The 23583-nt window shown below is 34.9% G+C and overlaps 1 protein-coding gene across 2 annotated transcripts in view; it reads right to left on the bottom strand.

Moving 5' to 3' along the window:
• LOC114330435 (leukocyte tyrosine kinase receptor) overlaps positions 1-23583 on the bottom strand; it is a 366482-nt gene that overhangs the window by 96828 nt on the left and 246071 nt on the right. For both annotated transcript variants that reach the window (XM_050652706.1, XM_050652707.1), the window contains exons 10-13: positions 16324-16471; positions 16137-16265; positions 12845-12996; positions 943-1100 (exon numbers count right to left, since the gene is read on the bottom strand). In XM_050652706.1, the coding sequence (XP_050508663.1) occupies positions 943-1100; positions 12845-12996; positions 16137-16265; positions 16324-16471 (587 nt within the window). The remainder of the gene's footprint in view (positions 1-942; positions 1101-12844; positions 12997-16136; positions 16266-16323; positions 16472-23583) is intronic.

Raw genomic sequence — 23583 nt, 5'->3', positions numbered from 1 at the left:
ACTTCAAATGTAGCTGTAATTCTGCACAAAAATTTTGAAGCAAAACTTACATTTGACATTTTATATATTTGATAACGTCAAATTTTATAATAAAACCCGTAATCGGAACAGTAGCCACTTTCTGTCAGTTGTTATTGCGTGAAATAAATTTCCGACTTATTTCGTATGCTTTAAATGATGACGCACGTGTAAAGACTCACGGACCCAACTGTATTAGATTGATAGTAGGTACAAATTTAAGATTTTTCGGAAACGAATAGAACTTATATTGACTATTTCTAGTTGTATTTTTACAATAAATAATAATATGGTAATAGTAGGCAACCAATTATTCAGCCACGTACTAGGGGTAAATAATAGCATTTAGGTATTCTTGTAAATTATTATAATTTAAATCTTCAGTAGTTGATAATTAAATTTTTTACTAATTAAAATAAAAAAGGTCGTAGAAAAAGTATAGTATTCTACTCGCATGTAATTGCTATTACTCACTCTGATGAATTACAACACTCGCCTACGGCTCGTGTCGCAAACTTCATCATCGTGAGTATAGTATTTTTACTACAAAAGCGATATTACGTAGGTCAAAATTTTTGTTTATAATAAACATGGCAATAATGAAAAGTCACATTCTAATGTTTTGACAGTTCTCTTACGTCAAAAATTTTGACCTACGTAATATCGCTTTTGTAGTAAAATTACTATAATAGCCATCATTACATGCTCGTTGAATAATATACTATTAATTTAACACATTAAATGCCACGTGAGTTGTATTTAACTCACACCTTTTTATCCCAGGCGTTATGTGAGTTAAAAATAATTCGCAATAACATCGAAATTATAAACATGGAGTCTGAAGGCCAAAATCAAAATTTCAATTGGGCGGTTAATGTGTTAAGTATGTACGTATTATGATAAATTTAAATGTGATTAACCTACCTCCACCTCCAAAGCCTCCATCACCACGTTCGTCAGTGGAATTATAACAAGCTTTGCCTCCAATACCACCAGCTAATAACGAACTGCCCATCATAACTTTATGCATTGGATCTACCATTCCCTGAAACATTTTCCATCCACCTCCAGCACCAGCAGTTCTAAAACGAAACAATAACTCTTAGGTACCTACCAATAACATGACGTTTAGAAAGTCAATTGAAAAACTCTTACATACAAATTTACCTACCTACATAGACTCATTTTAAATCAAAAGTAAAACATTTTTGAATTCAAATATTTAGCGAAATTTCGGCAGAACACTTATTTTCCGAAACACAAATAAGAATAAAAAAAAGAATAAAAAATATTTTGGTAGTACGAATGTTACAGAAATAACAGTGGAGAAAATAAGAATAGTCTAACTGGCTTAAACCGTGATTTCATATATAATTTATAATTAATATAATCTACTAATATGACATTATACTATATACTATATACTAATACACTATTAAGTGCTATAGTCTGTTCGCTAAACTCAGACGCAACTTTCTAGATATTTTAGTCGGTAATTTTTCCAATTTTAGTAAAATTGGCAAAAAATAATTACTAAATAGTTAATAATCACTAAATAGTTAATAATTTTGCCAATTTTTGCAAAATTGGCAAAAAACAAAAAAAGTATCGACTAAAATATCTAGCCAGTTGCGTCTGAGTTTAGCGAACCGACTATACTCCTCTAAACGAGCTAATCTTGAGTATGCTTTTTCTCATGAGGATCTTTCAGTGCGTCACAGTTTTTCGATTTCTTTCTAACGCATTAAATTGCATGTGACAGAAAAAAACGCACGTCGGTGATTACATTTCGTCGGTGACATTTATAACATTTATTCTAGTTGTCAATAGTTGTCTAGTTGTCAAGATGGCGCTATAATCGAAAAAAAAATATTTACTAATTATATAATATATCTACGAATATAATCTGTTCAATTTATAAGACTATACAAAACAAAGAAAATACCATTTTATAAATGCAATAAACACAATTGATTTGATTTTATGCCAAATTGCAAATAAAATGTGACAACTACTGTCAGATTTAACTAAAATGTCATGTCACTAAAATGTATATTATCACGGACTCACCTTTTTTTCTATCATTTGTGACGCACTGAAAAATGCTCATGAAAAGAAGCATACTTAATAATTTGACGAGGCAACGAAGATTAAACCTAGGAATTTTGTGCAGTAAGATGAATCGTCATGCCACTTTTTGCATTCGATCCGAGAGAGGGTCAGGCAATTTTGTGAACTAAATTGATCTCCGGCAAAAAATTTTGTGCATGAGAAAATGCATCTTTAAAGTGAATCTCGAAGAGATAGAAAATAAAAAAATTAAAAAAAAGACTCAGGAAATATTGACGGAAATGAGTTAAATTGGGCTTAGCCGGGTAAGATGATGAAAACTGCCCTTAACTCGATTCGAATTCCATATAGGTCACCGTTTAGTTTATAGTGAAACTAACTTTCTGAAATTTTTAGCCACATAGGTGGTCATGTGACCCACCTACAGCCTAATTAGGGTTTTTATGTTTTTATTTTTTATCTCAGCCGCATCGAGAACTAGCGAAAAACTTAAAAAAAAAGTTGTAAGCTTTAAAAAGTTCTGTCCAAGAAATTTTTTTTTAATTTTTGGCGGGAAATTTAAATTTTAGAACAATTTAAAAATTTTAAATGAGTATAAAAAAATAACTAAGACATTCGTTTTCACGAAAAAAATATATAACGTGAGTTTTTGCTTAATATTTTACCCTGAATTTTTTCAAATTTTTAAAATTGGTGAAACGCACCTTCAAAAATAAAAAACCGCATTTTTTGGTTTTTTTTTTCGTTTTTTGATACAATTTTATACACGTTTTTCAAAAAAGGTAACACCGTCACGAGAATAGGTAAAAAACCGAAAAATAATTGGGGTTTGCTTAATAAAAATTTTTTGTAATGCCATCAATTTTCAAGATACAGGGCGTTGAAGAAAACAAAATTTTACACATTTTTTACGATTTTGCCGAGACTACTGGCAACATTGTAATAAAATTTGGCAAGTTTTAAGAGGTAGTTGTTGTGCATTTTTTGACATACAATTAAGAATTTTATATTTATCATTGGCGCGCATGGGGGTAATGGTCTAAACTTTTTAAAGAAAAAAGAGAGTACACCACTGACATAATTCAAATTAACGATCGTTTTTGAATTTCTCGTTCAATTTGTGACAAAAAATCTATCTTCCTATTTTTTCATACGACGCGCCGTTTTGCTGCAAAAAATTAAATTTCTTAACGCTTCCAAAGTATTCGAATTAGTTTTTATAATGGATGTATTAGTCGAGGAAATGAAGCATTTTGCCTTGCAATTTTTTCGTCCAGCATGGATTTACTTGAAATTTTCACAAAAGGTAGTGAATAGTCCAAGGATCATTTTCTATATCATGCCGCTGTACGCTAAAACCTTGGGGGTGGTTGCCACCCCATCTCGGGGTCGGGAATTTTTTATTACATTCTAACCATGCAAATCGATGTAAAAAGTAATTCTAAGAAAAAAATGTATTTTACATTTTCTTCGTAAAACTAATATTTTTTGAGTTATTTGCGCTTGAAAGTAACAGTTTTTCGATGAAAAAATCTACTTTTTTAGAGGGTTTTTTGAGAATACCTCGAAAAATATGCATTTAATCAAAAAAACTGTAGATGTTAAAATTATATCTTTTAGTAAGACAAACCAAATTATTTTTCTGTAATATCTTTAAGACCAATACAAACCGAGATACGGAATGAAAAATGTTAGCTTTTTTCGTCAAATGCATAATTTGAAATCTTCAAAGTAAAATAACGAAAAAACTTTGCATTTTTACAGGAAAACTTAAATAATCTTTTTTCAAGTATACAGTTAGATCTTTCAAAAAATAATAACAAAAAGTTTCTAGCCTAAAAATTAAGCGACTTATGATCAAAAAAAGGTCGGTTCCTGCTTTTCTCTATGAAAAAATCAGTGAAAACAACCCCCTAACTACCCTCCTTATTAAAAATTGGTCTTCACCTTTCTGTAATTCCTTTTATATTTGTATTATCAATACACCCAAGAAGTTAGACCTATATAAAAAGGCCTAATTTTAGAAAAATTGGAGTTTAAAGAAATATTAATTTTTTGGAATTTCCCATTTTTCACCTTTTACTTCAAAATATTTCCGAAAATACTGGAGATACGAAAAAATTATAGACTGCTAAATTATAGCTTTTTTAATAACTAAAATTCTCTTGTACGTAGATTTTCATTACAGTGAAAAGTTAGCGAGATATAGCTGTTTAAAACCTCTATTTACGAGCAAACACCCCCTTATTCGAGCCCTTTAAACCCACCCTAATTAAAAACTAAGGGATCTTACGGAATTTAGTTTACACAGTCTTATAACTCTTCAAAAATCCTACAAAGTCATTTAAAAAAAACTTTTTATCGCCAAAAATGAAGGAGCTATGTTTATAAAACGATTTTTTTTTCGAAAAATTCGGATAGTCCGCTTATGGATAATTTTCAATGTATGTATAATGCCACAGAACCGGTTCGTAAACTGGAAGATGACTAAAAAACTATACTCCATCTAATTTACTTACCGTTGCACGTCATCCGCGACATAGCCCGTGACGTCACATGATACCAACACGAAATATTTAGGCGGTAGGTGTGTTCTATTTTAGAATCACTTTGCCGAGTACACTGGCATTACAGCCACTAGACATATTTTATTATATACGCGTAGAAATAATATTTAAAGATTTCTATTAATGTTAACTTAAAGAAATACACAATGATATGTTTCATTTAATTTGTATAAATGAATTATAAAGCGTTTTTATGAAGCACATTTGTTCGGAATATACTGTAACTGTAATCAAACGAAGGTTATTTTTTGGCATGAATTGGTAACATTTATTTGACAGTTAACTGCGGTGATGACACTTCATATTTGTTTATATTCTTTACTGTAAGTATTTGTTTCATTATATTTACTGTTTTTATTATGTACTTTAACGTAAGATTATAACTTAATTCTTGTTTTCTATTTCTAAAGTTTTTACTTATTTACATTGAATATTAATTTGTTTTGCTGTATAATCCACTTCCGCAAAAATTGTGTGATGTATTTGATTTAAAATGAATTCAAGAATTTTTTGTAATTGGGCAACAATGTCAACTTAGACCTCTAATGTAGATAATGACGTGCAACGGTAAGTAAATTAGACGGACTGTATTTGTATTTGTATTTGTACATATGTATTTGTAAATTCGTATTTTTGTGTAAATAAATGTTTTTGTAATTCTTTAATTCTACTTTTTTTTCTGTATATACCTATTAAAATATCTACTTATAAAAACTGTAATGTTATTAAGGGTGATTTTTAAGGGTTGAAATATTATGATATTATATTGTAAAGTATAAAACAATCATTATTTAACCAATCAAAACCAAATTTTACCCATATTAAAGTTTACAATGTTTTTATATAATTTTTGGTAGTTTACACCCCTAAATATAATAAACGCCCTTAAGCATGATATAGAATATGAAGGAAAGGGCGAGATGATCCTAATCCCAAATTTTTATGTAAATAGATGCAAGCCGAAATTATTCTTTTAGGATAAGTAATTTTTTTATATATAGCTCCAACAAGGGTGATTTTAAGGAATGAAATATTATGATAGTATATCTAAAAGCATAAAACAATCATTATGTAACTAATAAGAACCAAATGTTGACAATATTAAAGTTTAAAATATTATTTTATATTTTTTACAATTAGGGGTAGTTTTCACCGTTCAAAAACCAAAAGCGTACAACGGCTCAATATAGAAAATGAACTAGAGGGTGTAATGAGCCTAATCACAAATTTTTGTACAAATCGATGCTGGACGAAAAAATTGCGAGGTTTTACATTTTTTTTAGCTTCATTTCCTAGACTATATGAGTTTATGTAGATGTAGAAACTACTAGAAGTTCGAATACTTTATAAGGGTTAAGGTTAAGATGTTTTATTTTTTGAATAAAAATGGCGCGTCGTATGAAAAAATAGGAAGATATGTTTTTGTCACAAATCGAACGAAGAATTCAAAAACGATTGTTAATTTGAAATATTTCAGTGGCGTACTCTCTTTTTTCTTTAAAAAGTTCAGACCATTACCCCTATGCGCGCCAATGATAAATATAAAATTCTTAATTGTATGTCAAAAAATGCACAACAACTACCTCTTAAAACTCGCTAAATTTTATTACAATGTTGCCAGTATTCTCGGCAAAATCGTAAAAAATGTGTAAACTTTTGTTTTCTTCAACGCCCTGTATATTGAAAATGGCATTACAAAAAATTTTTATTAAGCAAACCCCAATTATTTTTCAGTTTTTACCTATTCTAGTGACAGTGTTACCTTTTTTGAAAAACATGTATAAAATTGTATAAAAAAAAACCGAAAAAATAAAAAAAAAATTTTCGGACAGAACTTTTTAAAGCTTATAACTTTTTTATTTAAAGTTTTTTGCTAGTTCTCGATGCGGCTGAGATAAAAAATAAAAACATAAAAACCCCAATGAGGCTGTAGGTGGGTCACATGACCACCTAGGGGGCTAAAAATTTCAGAAAGTTAGTTTCACTATATATGCTAAACGGTGAGCTATATGGAATTCGAATCGAGTTGGGGGCAGTTTTCATCATCTTACCCGGCTAGCCCCTTTTTATACTTGGAGGGTTTTGGAGGTCACTATACACGAATTTCATGACGGCGATGGTCTCGAGGTACCTGGTGCCCAGGGTGGAACTCGTCGCCTGGGACGACTGAATTATTCGCGGGACGATCGAATAATTCGCGAAATGAAGATTTAATCGAAAAATTGAAAAATACTTGTTAGAATAGAATAGAATAGAAATATGCTTTATTGCCATGAAAAATTTTACAATTTTATCGACAAAGCTTATAAATAGTAAAAAAACAAAACAGTAACAATCCAATTTACTAAAATTACATAAATCGTCAATAAGTTAAATGAAATAAATAAATAAATCGAAGTTAACACAGAAATAATCAATTGCAAAAATTTAAATAAATTGCAAATTCATAGTCTACCTAATAATTAATAAAAAAGGTTTAAAAGTTAAAAAGTTAAGCTGCTACATATGACACCCAAATATAGATAAAAAAATAATAAAAATACTACTTGTGCAAAGGGTACTGTAATTTCTTAGTTATTGAATCAAATAATCTTCTACTGAATAATATGGTCTTTCAGACAGGTAGGCTTTTGTCAGTTTACGGAATTTGGGAAAAGATGGTGCAGATTTTAGTTGTAGGGGGAGATGGTTGTACATTTTTTTTGCGGAATATAATATCGATTTCTTTACTAACTCCGAGGACGGGGTCGGCAAATAGACGTCAAACGTAGAATTTCTCGTGAAGTAGTGATGATTAGGTCTTGGTGGAAAGACATGTAGATGTTTACGAATTAAGCAAACAGTTTCTAAAATATACAAAGATGGAAGGGTTAAAATTCCGTGATCTTTGAAGTAACTTCTGCAGTGTGTTGTTCTTCTGAGGCCAAACAGATATCTTATAGCTCTTTTTTGTAATTTGAAAATAACATCGACTTGGGCAGCTGTACCAGAACCTCAAAAAGGAAGACCATAACGAAGATGTGACTCGAACAAAGAAAAATATGTTATTTTGGAAGATGCTAAATTGAGTTCATTCGAAACAGATCTTATAGCATAGCAGGCTGAAGAGAGTTTCTTCCGTAACAAATCGATATGGAGGGACCATTTAAGGTTGCTGTCTAAAAAAATGCCAAGAAATTTTACAGAATCAACGGTACTCATCTGGCTGTTAAAGACTATTAAAAGGTAAGGGTTGAAGAGCTCCTTTATAAGACAATGCTACTGTTTTATCTACGTTAAACGAGAGTAAATTTGAGTCAAACCAGGTTTTTATTGTAAGTAGATCACAAGTTATAGTAGCATGAAGAGTTGCAATATTTGAGTTGCTCCAAGTGATACTGGTATCATCAGCAAAAAGAAAGATTTTTCCATCGATTTTTAAATTAGTGATGTCATTAATAAAGATAAGGAAAAGTAGAGGACCCAATACTGAACCTTGAGGTACCCCACATACAATGTTTTTGAGACTAGAGTCTTAATCATTTGCTCTAACCAGTTGTTTCCTATCTTCCAAGTAAGATTGGAACCAATCTAAAGAAATGCCTCGAATTCCGTAGAAATTTAGTTTTTTTATCAAAATGTTGTGATTTACACAATCAAAAGCTTTGGCATAGTCACAAAAAACGGTGGCAGTGTAAAGATTATTGTTCAGTGCTTGATAAACCTCATGTAGTACAGAAAACATGGCATCAGTGGTGCATTTATTATTTAAAAAGCCGAACTGATTTTGTGATAAAATGTTGTTTTCAACTAGAAAGGACATAAGTCGGGCTTTTATGAGTCTCTCAATAATTTTGGAGAGTACCGGTAGTAGTGCAATAGGTCTATAATTGCAGGTATTAGATATTTCACCACCCTTATGAAGAGGAATAATGATGGCTGTCTTCAGGCACTCTGGAAATTTACCTTTCTCAAAAGAATCATTAATTAGTGAGATGAGGACTTCTAACACATTTTCTGGAAGATTAGAAAAAATTTTGATCGATAGACCATCAGTACTACAGGAAGATTTGCTTTTGATACTATTAATTGTTTGGATTAGTTCAAATTTAACGACTGGTTTTATAAAGAATGAATTCGAGACCTTTTTTGAATTAGGGAGATATGAAATGGGATCTTGTTGTGGCAAAATAGTTGATGTAATATTTTTACTCACATTAACAAAGTATTCATTTAGATTTTCAGGGTCTGGAAGGGAAAATGTTTGAGCAGTGTGGGTTTTATTTCGAAGATCGTTTATTATGGACCAAGTTTCTTTTGCAACATTTTTGGAGCTCCCAGACGGTTCTGGTAGTAGACTTTTTTAGCTGATTTTATAAGTTTAAGATAGGTTGCCCTATACTTGGTAATATATTCAGTGATAGAGACGTTGGTAGTAAATTTCTTGATATAGAGAAGAGAACGCATATTCTTGGAAGATATTCGGATACCTTTAGTAGTCCAGGGTTTGTGATGTTTTGGCTTAATTGCAATTAAAGGAAATGCTTTATTGAAGATGCAGATAAGCTTATCTAAGAATTCACTGAAATTATTATTCACGTCCATGGCAGGAAAGCGCCACTCAGAGGTTAAGCATAAATTTTGGAATTTACGAAAGTTCCGGGTGGAAAAAATCCTGCCTAAACGTCGGGTTTTCGAGGAGGGTTTGCTGGAGATATTAAACTTCGTATAAACTGCTTCATGATCAGATAGTCCAGCATTAATAATTGTAGAGTGGACATCAAGTGGTGAGAAATCTGAGGCTGTATAATCAATTATGGTAGATGAAGTTTTTGTAATCCTTGTAGGAGAATCAACGTGCATTGTTAGACCATACGATTCAAATATGTTGACCAAGGATATTCGTGTAGCACAAGCAGCAGCATAATCAATGTTAAAGTCCCCGCATGAAATTTTTCTACTTTTATGGGGCAGGTCATCTAACATTTTAGCAGGTTCTGAAAAAACAGTTCCACGGAAGAAGCAGGTGATCTATAAATGCAAATAATATAAAAATTAAGATTCTTATTGTAAACTAAGGAAAATTCAAAGGAGGCTTCACTTAACAGAAAGTCATATTTTGTTACCAAAGAAAAATCATTACTCGTAGACAAAATTAGTGTCCCCCCATAAGCTGAGTTTGGACGATCATACCTAGCAATTGTGGTGTATTATCTACAAACAAAGGCTCGTTGACTTCAAGCCAGTGTTCTGTAACCGCAACTACCGGGGGAAACCCTAATTCCTCTAGGAACAAAAACAATTCATCAGTTTTGTATCTTATAGAACGAATGTTAATCAGAACTATGCTAAAGTTGTTATCACTAAAACAATTTGAGGTTTCTAGTCCCTCAGAACACGTCGTGATGTTTAAAAATTTCGTTTTGGAGAGGCAGCGGAATAGTAATTTCGGTGACATTCCCTTGATTTTTGCAGGTGGATAATTCTTTCAGAAGTGAGAAAGGACCTATAAGCATTAAGATCAGCTTCCACCTCATCTGGACCAATTCCATAGGCATTGTTGAAGTCTAGCAGAATTTGTCGTAGATCTTCTGTCTTAGTGGGAAGTCCCTCGGAAGCCAAAAAGAGTTTAACGCTTGTGTTGGTAAATCCATCGTAAAACACTGAAGCTGGTTGGTCATGTAGATAAGAATGTTCACTATTTTTCAAAAGTCTATCGAATGACACTAAACACGACCCCTCCCCGCTCCACCCCCTGGAGGTGGGGTGGGGGTAACTTTAAAATATTAAATAGAAACCCCATTTGTTATTGCAGATTTGGATTGCTTACGTAAAAGTAAGCAACTTTTATTCGAGACATTTTTTCGAATTGTGGATAGATGGCGCTATAATTGGGAAAAACGATTTATCCTGATACCATAGGTAAATTATAGAAACTAATAATTTACCTATGGTATCCAGATCTCTAATACAGATATATCTCGAGAAATACAGATCCAAATAAAAAACCAAAAAATACGTGTTTAATATTTTTCAAGAACCTATCGAATAACATAAAACACGACTCTTCACTCCAATCACCTAGAGGTGGGGTGGGGGGTAACTTTAAAATCTTAAATAGGAGCCCCCATTTTTATCACAGATTTGGATGCCTTACGTAAAAATAAGTAACTTTTATTCGAGACATTTTTTCGAATTATGGATAGATGGCGCTATAATCGGAAAAACACTATTTATTAACGCCATCTATCAACAGATTTAAAAAATCTTTCGAATAAATGTTACTTATTTTTTCATAAAAAATCCAAATCTGCAATAAAACATGGGGATTCCTATTTAAGATTTTAAAGTTACCCCCCACCCCACCTCCAGGGGGTGGAGTGGGGGATCGTGTTTGATGTTATTCGATAGGTTCTTGAAAAATATTAAATACGTATATTTTGGTTTCTTATTTGGAAGTGTATTTCTCGAGATATTAGACCATTTCTATAATTTACCTATGGTATAACGATCAATCGTTTTTTCCGATTATAGCGCCATCTATCCACAATTCGAAAAAATGTCTCGAATAAAAGTTGCTTATTTTTACGCAAGCAATCCAAATCTGTAATAACAAATGGGGGTTTGCATTTAAGATTTTAAAGTTAGCACCACCCCACCTCCAGAGAAGGAGGGGGGGTCATCTTCATTTCGCAAATTATTCGATCGTCCCGCGAATTAGTCGATCGTCCCAGGCGACGAGCTCCACCCTGGGCACCAGGTACCTCGGAGACCATCGCTGTCATGAAATTTGTGTTTACTGACCTCCGAAACCCCCAAATATAAAAACTGAACTCATTTCCGTCAATATTTCCTGAGTTCTAAATTTTGCATTTTCATCTCTTCGAGATGCACTTTGAAAATGCATTTTCTCATAAACACAATTTTTGCAGGAGATCAAATATCGCAGGCAGACCTGGACAGACAAATACTATAAGAACCGACAGGGTTCATTAAGGGTAAGAGCTTATTGAAAAAGCTCGAAAATTCAAAATTCAAAAAGGCATTTGACTCTGTAAAATTGAAAGTTTAGTGGAAAATTCTACACGAGATGGGAGTTCTTGATAATCTGTCGGCTCTGGTGAAGAGCCTCTGAGAAAATAGTGAAACCTGAATAAGAATTAAAAAGCTTACGTCCAACTCTTTTAGTTATTTCAAATTTCTTTTAACAAATTTCTGCAACTTCTACAAGAAATATATAATGAGAAAAGACTTGGCCAAACGGAATGGCGGTATCTCTATCGCGGTAGTGGAAACCGAGAGCAATAGATTTGATCTTAAGATCAATAAATAAAAAACAACAATTATGATAGTCCATTATTTAAACTCACTGCAAACAACCAGAGACATATTAATTTGAAATGGTTGACGAGTTCCCATATCTAGGATCCTACGTTAGTAATGCAGACTATTTTGAACCAAAATATATAGGAGAAAAGGAATGGCCAAAAAGGCTGTATGTTGATTATTATCAAAACTATGGAAATATCGATCCTTGTCGAAAAACACTAAAATGAGATTGGTACAAGCCTTCATTTTTCCTACATTCCTACATTCAGTTACGTTTCCGAAACATGAACAGTGAAACCGGAGGTAGAAAAATAATTGACGCACTCGAGATGTGGTGCTTGAGCAGAATGTGTCGAAGTTCATAGGTAGAGCACATAACAAATCACTCAATCCTCCAAGGGCTTAACATTCAGACTCAACTCACCTCTATTTATTTTGTCTCGTAGGCGTCTTAAAGTTTTTCGGAAATATTGCAAGAAGAAGAAATAATCATAATCTGGAGAGACTTTTGAGAAGAGAATTTTGGGGAACGTTAAAGATCGCAGAGTTAGATGTTGCTCACCTATTTGATGGAGATATCAAGTGCAGAAAACCAGTAGCAAGCAATTCTCTGAGTACATCATGAGAGCAGTACAAGATACCGATAAAAAATGATAACTCCTCGTATTCTAAGACATCACCACACTTATCAATGAGAAAACGAGTAGAGAGAAAGAGAGAGGAGAGAGAAAGATGAGAGAGAGAGGAGAGAGAAAGATGAGAGAGAGAGGAGAGAGAGAGGGAGAGTCACATACTACTTAATTGATATAACTGAGCAACCCCCTTGTTTTAATTATTTCTGGTTTACAAATGAGAATATTAGATACACTATAGAAATTTACCTGCTTCCATACATATTTCCCGTATAAGGTTGTCTAACCTTAGTAAGACCACGGCCATGTTGTTCCACATTATCAACGCTGAAGTGCCCTAAGCCCAAACCGCCTCCTCCTCCAGCTATAGCTAGTGGAAACTTTTCTTTGCTTCGGTTACGCTGTAAAAATAACAAAGGATGAAAACATATAGACACATACTATTAATTTTTTTTATTTATATTTTGTTAGAATACTTCGGTAATAACTACTATTCCATTATTTCATAATGCGTTTATTCGATTTAACGTTCTACGCAGTCGAATACTTTTTGATATTAACTAACGCGGTATTTGATAGTCATTTGGCTTCTATATTATAGACCTGGATCCCTCGTACCAAAAAAAAGTTGATTAATAGCAAGCTGGAAATTTGATAGTAGCTTAATGGTGTCTATAGTCTGACAAACTTTGATGTATGGGAACACTGGAACAGGGGAAGTTTTAATTGTGGAACAGGTTAAAAATTTGGAATGTCAGACTACGAAAACGTTCCATGTATTTTGTCGGAGAGAACTTCCAATTGCTTTGATACCATATCATTAAACTCTCATACAAAAATCATACTGGTGTTTATCACCAACTGGGCATTATTTTAACGAGTGGAACACGAAGAACATGTCAAATGACAGGAATCATGTTGGTTAGTAATAGCAGTCTGATTTTTGCATGAGAGTTTAATGAAAGGGTAACAAATCAATTGGATGTTCTGTCCGACAAAATACATTGGACGTTTTCGTAATATGACGTTCCAAATTTTTAAACTGTTCCACGATTAAAACTTCCCCTGTTCCAGTGTTCTTGTGCATCAAAGTTTGTCCGACTAGACACCGTTAAGCTATTAACAAATTTTCAGCTTGCTGTTAATCAACTTTTTTTGGTACGCGGGATCCAGGCTATTAGTAATTTCATCGACAGAACACGATCAACACTGCAAATTTTGTGTTCAAATCGGACTTTTTTTTCTGAATCTAAAAGTTCATTTCCAATGACAGTACTGTTTTTAACATACTGTCATTTGCCCGATTTTAACTCCATAAGTTAAGATGTGTTCCTTGCAAACAATTTATTTTTTTTTGTAACCTGCTTAACTTGTCCAAGTCATTTCTAAATTTCACTAGAGCCTTCTGTAGTAATTGTAAACTCCAAGTTGCTGGTATTACTCAACATTCCTAATGTTACAGTGGTCTATTCAACTGCAAGAACTGTATATTCGGCCTATTCCACATTAATCGTTAAACCGCAAGTCTTATACTCTTCCTCCAATTTTCGGATCAAATATCTTCCATCATCCTCATCGTCAGTTGGTCGTAAGCTGCTCGTCAGCAAAATAAAAATTGAATAGTTTGTCATCACCTATAATCTATAGATATACCCATGTTATAACAGGTTGGTCTCCATCGTCGTAGTGCTGAATTCAAATAAACATTTTGAATAAAAGTGTATTATGCCACTTTTACCATTCTGCTTCATTACAAGCCACAATTTACTGAGGGGTATGCTATTATATACATATAGACTTTCTTTAGATCTACGACGAATGTCTCGTGTTTCTAAATTTCTGGCTGTTCTTTTTTCTAAAAGATGTTTTAATCCGACTAATTCCTGATAATCTGGAACGAATATTTTTTTACATGAATAGGAAGTAGGGCTCTAGGCCAACCCAAAAATTTGAGGGCCAAGAAATATTCTATTAGAATTACCATACCTTATGCCCGTATTTATAGTCGAGTCTCAAAACCTACCTTGAATAAAATTTGTGTATACACTAAATCCAAATTTTATTCAACGTCGGTCTCTAGACTCGACGAGGTCTTGAGACTCGACGAGGTTTAGAGACTCGACTATAAATACGGGCATTAGTCTGTCTTGGTTCACAGGCAGTATTTTATTTCCTACTTATCTGCCGGTTATAGCACGGGTTAGAGCGTTTCCGAACAACCATCTGGTGATGCGTTCGATGGAAGATAGATAACATCCTCACTTATCTTTTACAGATAATATTTTTCTATTTTTTCATTTTCCTTTGTTTTGCTCATGAATTTAGTAGGATTTAACAAGGGTCTTTAGACAAGACTTATCAATGCCATTCGTTGGACCGGAACCCTTCTGCGGCGTTTGCAGAGGCAGTAACAAGAACGGCTACAAGAAAGTGGGTAGCTCACAAATCTTTGAAATTGTGGAGGATTCACCACGACAAAGATAGGCGAAACAGTTCATTACAGAACACTCGCCAAAATTTACGGCAGATCTAATAAGCAAAGACAGGAAAACAGTTTAATCCATAGTAGGTCTGCTAACAGGGTAACGTAAGTTGAAAAGGCACTTGAAGCTGATAGGATTGTCAGATGATGATCTATGCAGATTCTATCACCTAGAAAAAGAATCAGCAGATCACAGAGTCTGACAAATATGCGGTTCTTTGCATTAGGAAAAGAAAATCCACCGGCAAATAGCTACATGAAATTTTTAGACTCGAAGCTATTAGACCATTTAAAAAGAATCAGGCTAGAACCATGTAATCATGTAATCTAGGACTAAACAACCACAATAGATCTTTAAATATACCTAGTAAGATTTGGAGATCCGCTGTTTTGACTTCTGTTCTTAGGGTCATTTGCTAATTGCCGCTGGTAAATTGATTGATCAACTATGTATACTTCACTCGTCAGGCGGGGTAATTTTATTCATCATTATCATTGGCTTTACAAACCTTGTTATGTCTTCCTCTACAAACATAGTGGGTCTTGGTCTGTTCTAGGATCAGCTTTCATTCCTTCCTATCCTTCGCCCTCGTTTCTCATCTTTGTAATCTTAACACCCGTAAATCGTCTCCACCTGGTCCTTAAATCATGCTATGGGTCTGCATCTTCTCCCCACTCCATTTGGTGATAAATGTGCTTCGACGGCTCCATCTCACTCATTCTCTCTAAGTGGCCTAGCCACCGCAGCCTGTTTTTTATAGACCTAGCAATACTGAGTTCAGTATAAAAACGATAAAGTCTGAGAATTTTACGTTCAAAACAGCCTAAAGGTTCCTCAGCGCTTTTTGTTATATATTTTGGATTAATTCTATTACTTATAGTACTAAACCAATAATAATTATTATACACAATATACTAAGAGTAATATACTATTAGTTAAAAATTAAATTACACAGTATACTACTACCTACTTAAAATATCTCGATATGTATATAAATCAAAAATGATTAGGTATTTTAAAATCAAATACAGCATGCATAAAATAGTTAGTTTATTTACCAAAAATATAAATGTTCCACCTCCACCACCTCCACCACTATCATTAATATTTAAATTCAAAACCCCTCTAATTCCAGTACCAAAACTTTGATTCGAATGGCAGGAGGAATTTCTCTGGGCACCAAGACTCTGCAAAGATATAAAAACTAAGTTATAAAAATATTAATTAGATCAAATAGACTTTTACCTTAACACAGGAACTAGTTCCCTCTTGGCCGATAAGTAAATAAATTTCTGTGCCTGCTGTCAGCTCCATCACAGTCCTAAGCATGGCGCCTCTTGACGATCCCATTGAAGAACTTCCTTTGCCGCCGCTAGCACCAGTCAGTATGAATCTTAAATACAATATTTTTATTTAATATTTTATCTATATGAACCTAAAGGTTAAGTAATTCTGTTAATGAAAACCTTCTTTTGAGCTAATACGTTATGAACAAGTTTAACGATGAACGACCACACAACGGCCCACGCATACCAACGAGATCAATGAATCAATGAAAGGAGTCATGTCATCGCTAAAGAAGAGGTAGAACATCCCGTCCTATTACAGGAAGATGGTAAAACAGATAAGGTACATGCCGAAACTTTAAAGCTCCTGGGACGCGAAGATATATTGCGTTGAGTCTTTCTACAGATCTCTTTAACATCATCTACAGAATTGGGAAAATACCTTCGGATTGGCTGAAATCAATTTTGGTCAGCTTACCCAAAAAGCTAATGCATATAAAAAGTGACGATAACCGCATAATGAGCTTGATGTCTCATATGTATATTAAAAATGTTCTGTTCTGATAAACAGTGCCGCAAAGACAAAGCTGATTACATCTCTCAAATATGCAGAGAGATAGAGGAACATGGCTGTCGAAATGAACCGAGGGATTTATTACAGAAGATCAAACTCCTTCAGATACTGACGAAATATTGGAAACATGGCGAAACTACTGTGACGAGCTATATAAAAATAACGAGGTATCAGCAGAACATCAGTGGCCCTCTGACTACCCTAGAGAACCTACTGTCTTACTCGCTGAAGTCAAAGATGCAATTAAATCACTAAAGAGAAATAAATCCCCAGGCATTGATTCAATACCATGTGAAATACTACAGTTACTAGGTGACAAAGGAATACATATCATCCATGCTATCTGTGTCGCTGTTTGGAATTCAGGAAAATGACCATCTGATTGGTGCACCTCAATTTATATCCCTCTACACAAAAAAGTAACTACTACCAGATGTGAAAACTACCGCACACTGTCACTAATAACACATGCTAGTAAAATCTTGTTGCATATCATCAAAAACAGATTAAAAACCTATCTACATTACCAAATACCTCAGGAACAAGCGGGATTTGTAAAGGGTAAATTTTTTATTTAGCGTATGGCTTAAGTATATCACAGAATATATTTAGATTTATGAATTATACAATGCATCACAAACAGATGTCAAATTTTTTTATATATTCGATTGACCCTTCGGTTGCCATTACAAAGTCTATAGGGTCGCCTGTGTATGCTCTGCGTGGGCAGTCCTGAACAATGTGACTGATCGTCTGTCTTGCAGCGCCGCAGTCACAAGAAGGCGAGGGGAGTTTACCCCATCTGTGGAGGGAGTCGGCGCATCTTCCACAGTTTGTTCGAATTCGATTAAGGGCTGCCCAAATCTTACGGGGACGTTCAAATTCGCCAGGTTTCCCTATGATGTCCGGTAGACTATGGTAATGCGGATCTGTCCTACTTTCCCAATCTTCTCTCCATCGGGTATTTAAGTCAAAGTTGGATTGCTGCAGCGCTTGAGCAGATTGTAGAGGGGGTAACCTGGATCGGAGACGGTTTCCAAGAATATCGGGGATGTCGTTGTGGACTAGAAACTGGCGACTGTCCATTATTTTGTTATATTCTTTAACCAATGCATGTTCGCGGCGTAGGTTGGGTGGTGCTATATTACTAAGGGTAGGTAGCCACATTGTAGGGGTGGGCTTGATTGTGCCTGTTATCATACGCATAGTACGGTTTAGTTGGGTGTCGACCAGGTGGGTATGCCTGCTATTTAGCCACACTGGAGCACAGTATTCTGCCACCGGATATATCAGGCCAAGAGCAGAGGATCTTAATGTTGATGCTGTGGACCCCCATGTAGTGCCGCAGAGTTTCTGTATTATATTGTTGCGTGTTTTCAATTTTGCTGCTGTTTTCGTCAGGTGTTCTCTGAATGTGAGCGTTCTGTCTAGAGTAACCCCAAGGTATTTCGGGTATTTATTGTGTTTTAACAGCTTGTTATTAAAATACACTCGCAATTCTCTGTTTGCCAACTTGTTGTTTAGATGAAAAGCTGATACTTCAGTTTTTGTAGTACTTGGCTGTAGTCTCCATTTCTTAAGGTATTCGCTGAGGATGGATAAGTCATTCGTGAGAGTGATTTCTGTAGTTTCTAAAGATTGGTGGCTTGTTGCAAGGGTCCAGTCGTCAGCATATCCAAACTTCCGAGATTCGGTTTCAGGCATGTCAGCAATATAGAGGCTGAAAAGTAAAGGGGCAAGGACAGAACCCTGTGGAAGACCATTGTTAAGTTTCATCTGTCTACTCGTCTCCTTTCCCATTATAACCTGGAAGGCTCTGTTGGTCAGCATGTTGTCAATGAGGTTAATTATCTTTCTGCAGGGGATAATGCGGGCCAGTTTATATATTAATCCCTGTCTCCAAACAGTATCATATGCTGCTGTTAGATCTATAAATACTGTTGCTGTCTTTTGTTTCTTTTGAAAACTAGCTTCTATAAAAGTTGTTAATGACAGCACTTGGTCCGTACAGCTTCGATGAGGGCGGAAGCCAGCTTGTTCAATGGGGACATTTTCTAGTATCCTGTGACTAATTCTGTTGAGGAGAAGCTTTTCTAATAGTTTATATACCATGCTAAGTAGAGCTATGGGGCGGTAGTTTTCTGGCTTATCGTTTGATTTGCCCGGTTTCGGAATTGCAATTATCTTTGTTCGCTTAAGTGAGAAAGGAATGTTACCTGACTGAAGTATATCATTAAAGAACATTGCAAGCCACTGTTTCGTGTATGCACCACTGTGTATCAAGAACTCTGGATGGATACCATCAAAGCCTGGTGCTTTACCTGATTTCATTTCTTTCAGCGCATGTGTGATTTCAGAAATAAGTATTCTTGCTGAATATTCGGAGTTCGTTCTGTTCATTTGTTTTAATGCCCTTAAGTCTCTTTTCACGTTGGTAGTATGTGTTCGATCTCGTGGAGCTCTGGATAGAGATACTATATGGGAGGCAACCTTGTTAGGAGACATTTTAGACTCTGTGGATTCCAGCTGGTTAGCTCCTCCAATTTTCCGCAACAAGGACCATGCCTGCCGGCTTGATTTTTTGAAGTCAAGGTTTTCGACAGTCTTTGTCCATTTTTGGCGTCTAGCTGTATCAATGTTGTGTAAAAGCTCATCGGCTATTTCTCGGTCACCACTTTCGAGAAACTTCGTGTATAAGTCTTCACATGTTTCAGTCCATCCAGGCACATATTCTTTGCGATACCCCTAGGGATGGTTTTCTTGGCAGTGCTTATTACTGCGCCCACAAACCTCTCATAATGTTTGCTGGTTGGAGGGACCCAGCTCAAAGTCCGGTCTAGTTGTTCAGAGAACTTCTTCCAGTTTGCTTTTCTAAGATTCCACCTGGGTCGAGGATATGATCTAATTATTGGAATTGATATTCCGATGGTGATAAGCACCGGACGATGTTGAGTATGTGGGAAGTCTGCAAGGACACTTCTCGCAGTTGTTAGTGGTCTGTCATTGGTATCTTTTGAGACAAAACATAGGTCTGGGTTATATTCTTTTCTCCATGCAGCTGATTTAAATGTTCCTCTGTCTTTGGCATCAAAAACTAGATATGTGTTTTGCTCTTCGGACCATTCTACTAGTGCCTCCCCATTTTCATCATTCGTGGTGTACTTCCACATTTCGTGGTGGCTGTTGAAGTCGCCGATGTATATAGTAGGATGTGGATGAGTCTTTAGCACTTCTGGGTTCCATGTAGTGGCTGGAGGTTTGTATATGTTAACTACGGTAATATCTCCAATCTTGGTGACTACTTCATGTATATTATTTTCATTGGAAGCAGAAAGTAGGAAACCATTTTCTATATTGCAGCGAATGTAGGTTGCGACGCCGTAATGTTTATCATAGGTGGCTCCCAGTAAATCGTAGCCAGGTATCTTTCCCCTTAAATCAAGTTGGAATTTGTCTTCAGTATGGGTCTCTTGTATGGCAACCAGGTCAATGTCGTTATCGTGTAGGATTTTTTGCAACACTTGGCATTTTGCCTGGCTTATGCCCTCGATGTTAAGGTGACAGACTCGGATACACGGTCCGAGATCTCTAGTCAGTTGGTTCTGAGAAGAACCTTTATTTGTTCCCATCGTATGTTTACGTATAGATAAGATTTCTGTTTGTGGTCTGTGATGTTGGCAGGATATTGTTTTTTGTTTTTCGTTCGTCTGCCGCCAAATTTTTTGCTAGTTCATTTAGCGTTACCCAGGGTGCACCACATGGAGGCGAACTAGCATTACACCCCTGTAAAGGGTAAAGGTACAAGGGAACAAATCCTGAACCTGAGACAACTTATTGAAAAGTCTAGAGAATTTCAAGTACCTATGATTATATGCTTCGTTGACTACCAAAAGGCATTTGATTGTGTAAGCTGGATAAATCTGTGGTCAATTTTAATAGGAATGGGCTCACCAATGCACCTGGTGACACCTATTAAAAATCTGTACCAGTTTAATATAGCGACAGTACGACTAGATCAGAAGTTCTCAAACCAATTCAAGACCGAGAGAGGTGTTAGATAAGGATGAGTGTTGTCACCTGACTTATTTAACATTTATGGTAAACATGTCATGAGGACGGTTTTAGAAGGATGGGCCGGTGGAGTAACAGTAGCCGGTAGGGAAATCTCCAATTTGAGATTTGCTGATGACACTACACTTATAGCAGCAAATGAGCCAGAAATGTTTGATCTTCTGCGAAGAGTTCAGCACGAAAACAATAAAGTTGGTCTGAAAATCAATAAAGCTAAGACAAAAATAATGGTGGTCGACAGATTCGACACTATTCAACTGACTAACATGTTACAGGAATACCAGACAGTAAACACCTTTGTCTATCTCGGGTCTAGTATAACTAACGATGGCAACTGTGAAGCAGAAGTTCGGAGACGTATTGGTATGGCAAAATATCTCTCAAAATGTCCAGATGAGACTGGTGAATGTCCTTGTATTCTCAATATTTCTATACGGAGCAGAGACTTGGACTCTTCGCGCATGCGAGCGCCAAAAAATTGATGCCTTTGAGATGTGGTGCTGGAGAAGAATGCTGCGCATACCATGGACAGCTCATAGGACAAACGTTTCCATTCTAAACCAACTCAATATTAAAAAAAGGCTGTCCACAATATGTCTGCAACGAATTCTGCAATTCTTTGGTCAAGTGGTTCGCAGAGGTGACGACAGTTTGGAGAGATTAATCGTTTCTGGAAACGTTCCGGGGAGAATATCAAGAGGACGATCACCAACTAGATGGTCCGACCAAATAAAGAATTCAGCTGGAAACTCATTCTGCGAAGCTCTTAGAGCAGTTGAAGATAGAGACCAATGGAGAAACATTGTTAGGAATATTGGGGGAAATCACGATCCTCAGTAATGGGGAAACGACAAGAGAGAGAGTTCTGATAATCAGCAGAGAGTAGACAACACCCGATATTCTATTTAGGCCAATAAGCCAATTTAGCTAATAGGCTCTACTCTCCTTTAATATACATTTACAAAGAGCCCGTGACATTACTGTGGAAGTATACGCCTGTTTTATAGATATTAAGGTTCGGACCAACGACGCGTTGAAGAACGTGTTGAAGCGGTTTACCAATTTAAAACGTCGGCAAAGGGAGATATAAAATATACAGGGTGTTTCATTAAGAATTGTTCATATAGTAACTGGAGAAACCTTAGCACAAAACACGCAGATTTAATCTAAAACACTTAAATAAAATATTCCTCTTTACCGAGATACAGAGTGTACAGAGACTTTAAAATGACAAACCCATAGTAATCTAAATCACTTGAGAAAGGCACTCCTGCCGAAACAGCTGTAGTCACATAGTTGTAATAAATTTTGTGGAAGTATAGAAAACAAACATTTTCAGTGTTTTATTGTTATGAACTTCCATCAAGTAACGGTCGAATCCATCAATTATTTAAAGGAAACCATCTATTACTTCTATTTCCTTTGGAATGTCTTTCCTACATTTGGTAAATATACATGCTTGTGTTTTTTTTATTTGAAAGGGTCATACCATTTTTAAACGCCCCATTTCTAATTGCAGTGTAGCTCTCTTTTACCTTTTCTACATCTTTATTTATTTCTGTTTGGTCACTATAAATTACCAAATCGTCTGCAAATTGTAATATTTTAGTATCTGTTACCGATTTTTCCAAATCACATGTATATATTAGGTATAAAATTGGACTTAATATTCCTCCTTGTGGTAATCCGTCTTAAGCTATTTGTGGTCCTAAGCGTTCGTTGTTAATTTGAAGATATAATTTTCTATTACTATACAACTTGATTTTTTTTTGTGTTAAAATACTCTGGTAATCCAACTTCAATCATTTTATTATACAATATGTTGAGGTTAACGTTATCGTATGCACTTTCAATATCTATAAATAGAGATGTAACTGATTTATTGTCAGTGAAGGTTAAATTAATATCTCTTATTAAATGACTTAGATTTTCTGTACCAGAATAACCTTTTCTGAAGCCGAATTGGGTCATTGACATTTTATTATTAAGTTCTAGCCACTTCTCCAATCTGATTTTAACCATTCTTTCAAAAGTTTTAGCAATACAAGATCCCAAAGAGATACTTCTATATGAATTTGGCGATTCAGGACTTCGATCTGGTTTTAGAAAAGGATCAACTAAGAATTATTTCCAACTAGAGGGGTAACTTTCAGTTATCCACATATCATTTTATATTGCCAAGATCATCTCCTTTGCAGCCATCCCTAACTTATTTAGCATAACATAGTGTATATTATCTATTCCATGAGCTGTATTTTTAGTTGTTTTAATGAATGACTCTAATTCATCCATAGAAAATTTTTTAGTTAGAATGTGTCTTTCTGTATTTACTGGATACAATATATTTTGTCTCAGACCTGGCGGTGCAATTTTATTAAAGAAAGTTGTTGTCCATTCCCCTTCTATTGTTGAATTTATTGGTGGTTTGTACACATTCTTTAGCTTTTTAACCTGTCCCCAAATATTTTTAATATCTGTGTTTCTGTTTAAAGACATGCAAAATTCTTTCCACATTTTCTTTTTATTCTGTTGTATAATTTTTTTCGTTTGGGCTATACATATATTATAATTAAT

The sequence above is a fragment of the Diabrotica virgifera genome, chromosome 6 (assembly GCF_917563875.1).
Source record: "Diabrotica virgifera virgifera chromosome 6, PGI_DIABVI_V3a".
NCBI lineage: Eukaryota > Metazoa > Arthropoda > Insecta > Coleoptera > Chrysomelidae > Diabrotica > Diabrotica virgifera.
The sequence above is the reverse complement of the archived record's forward strand: the minus strand, read 5'-3'. Positions and strand labels throughout refer to the sequence as shown.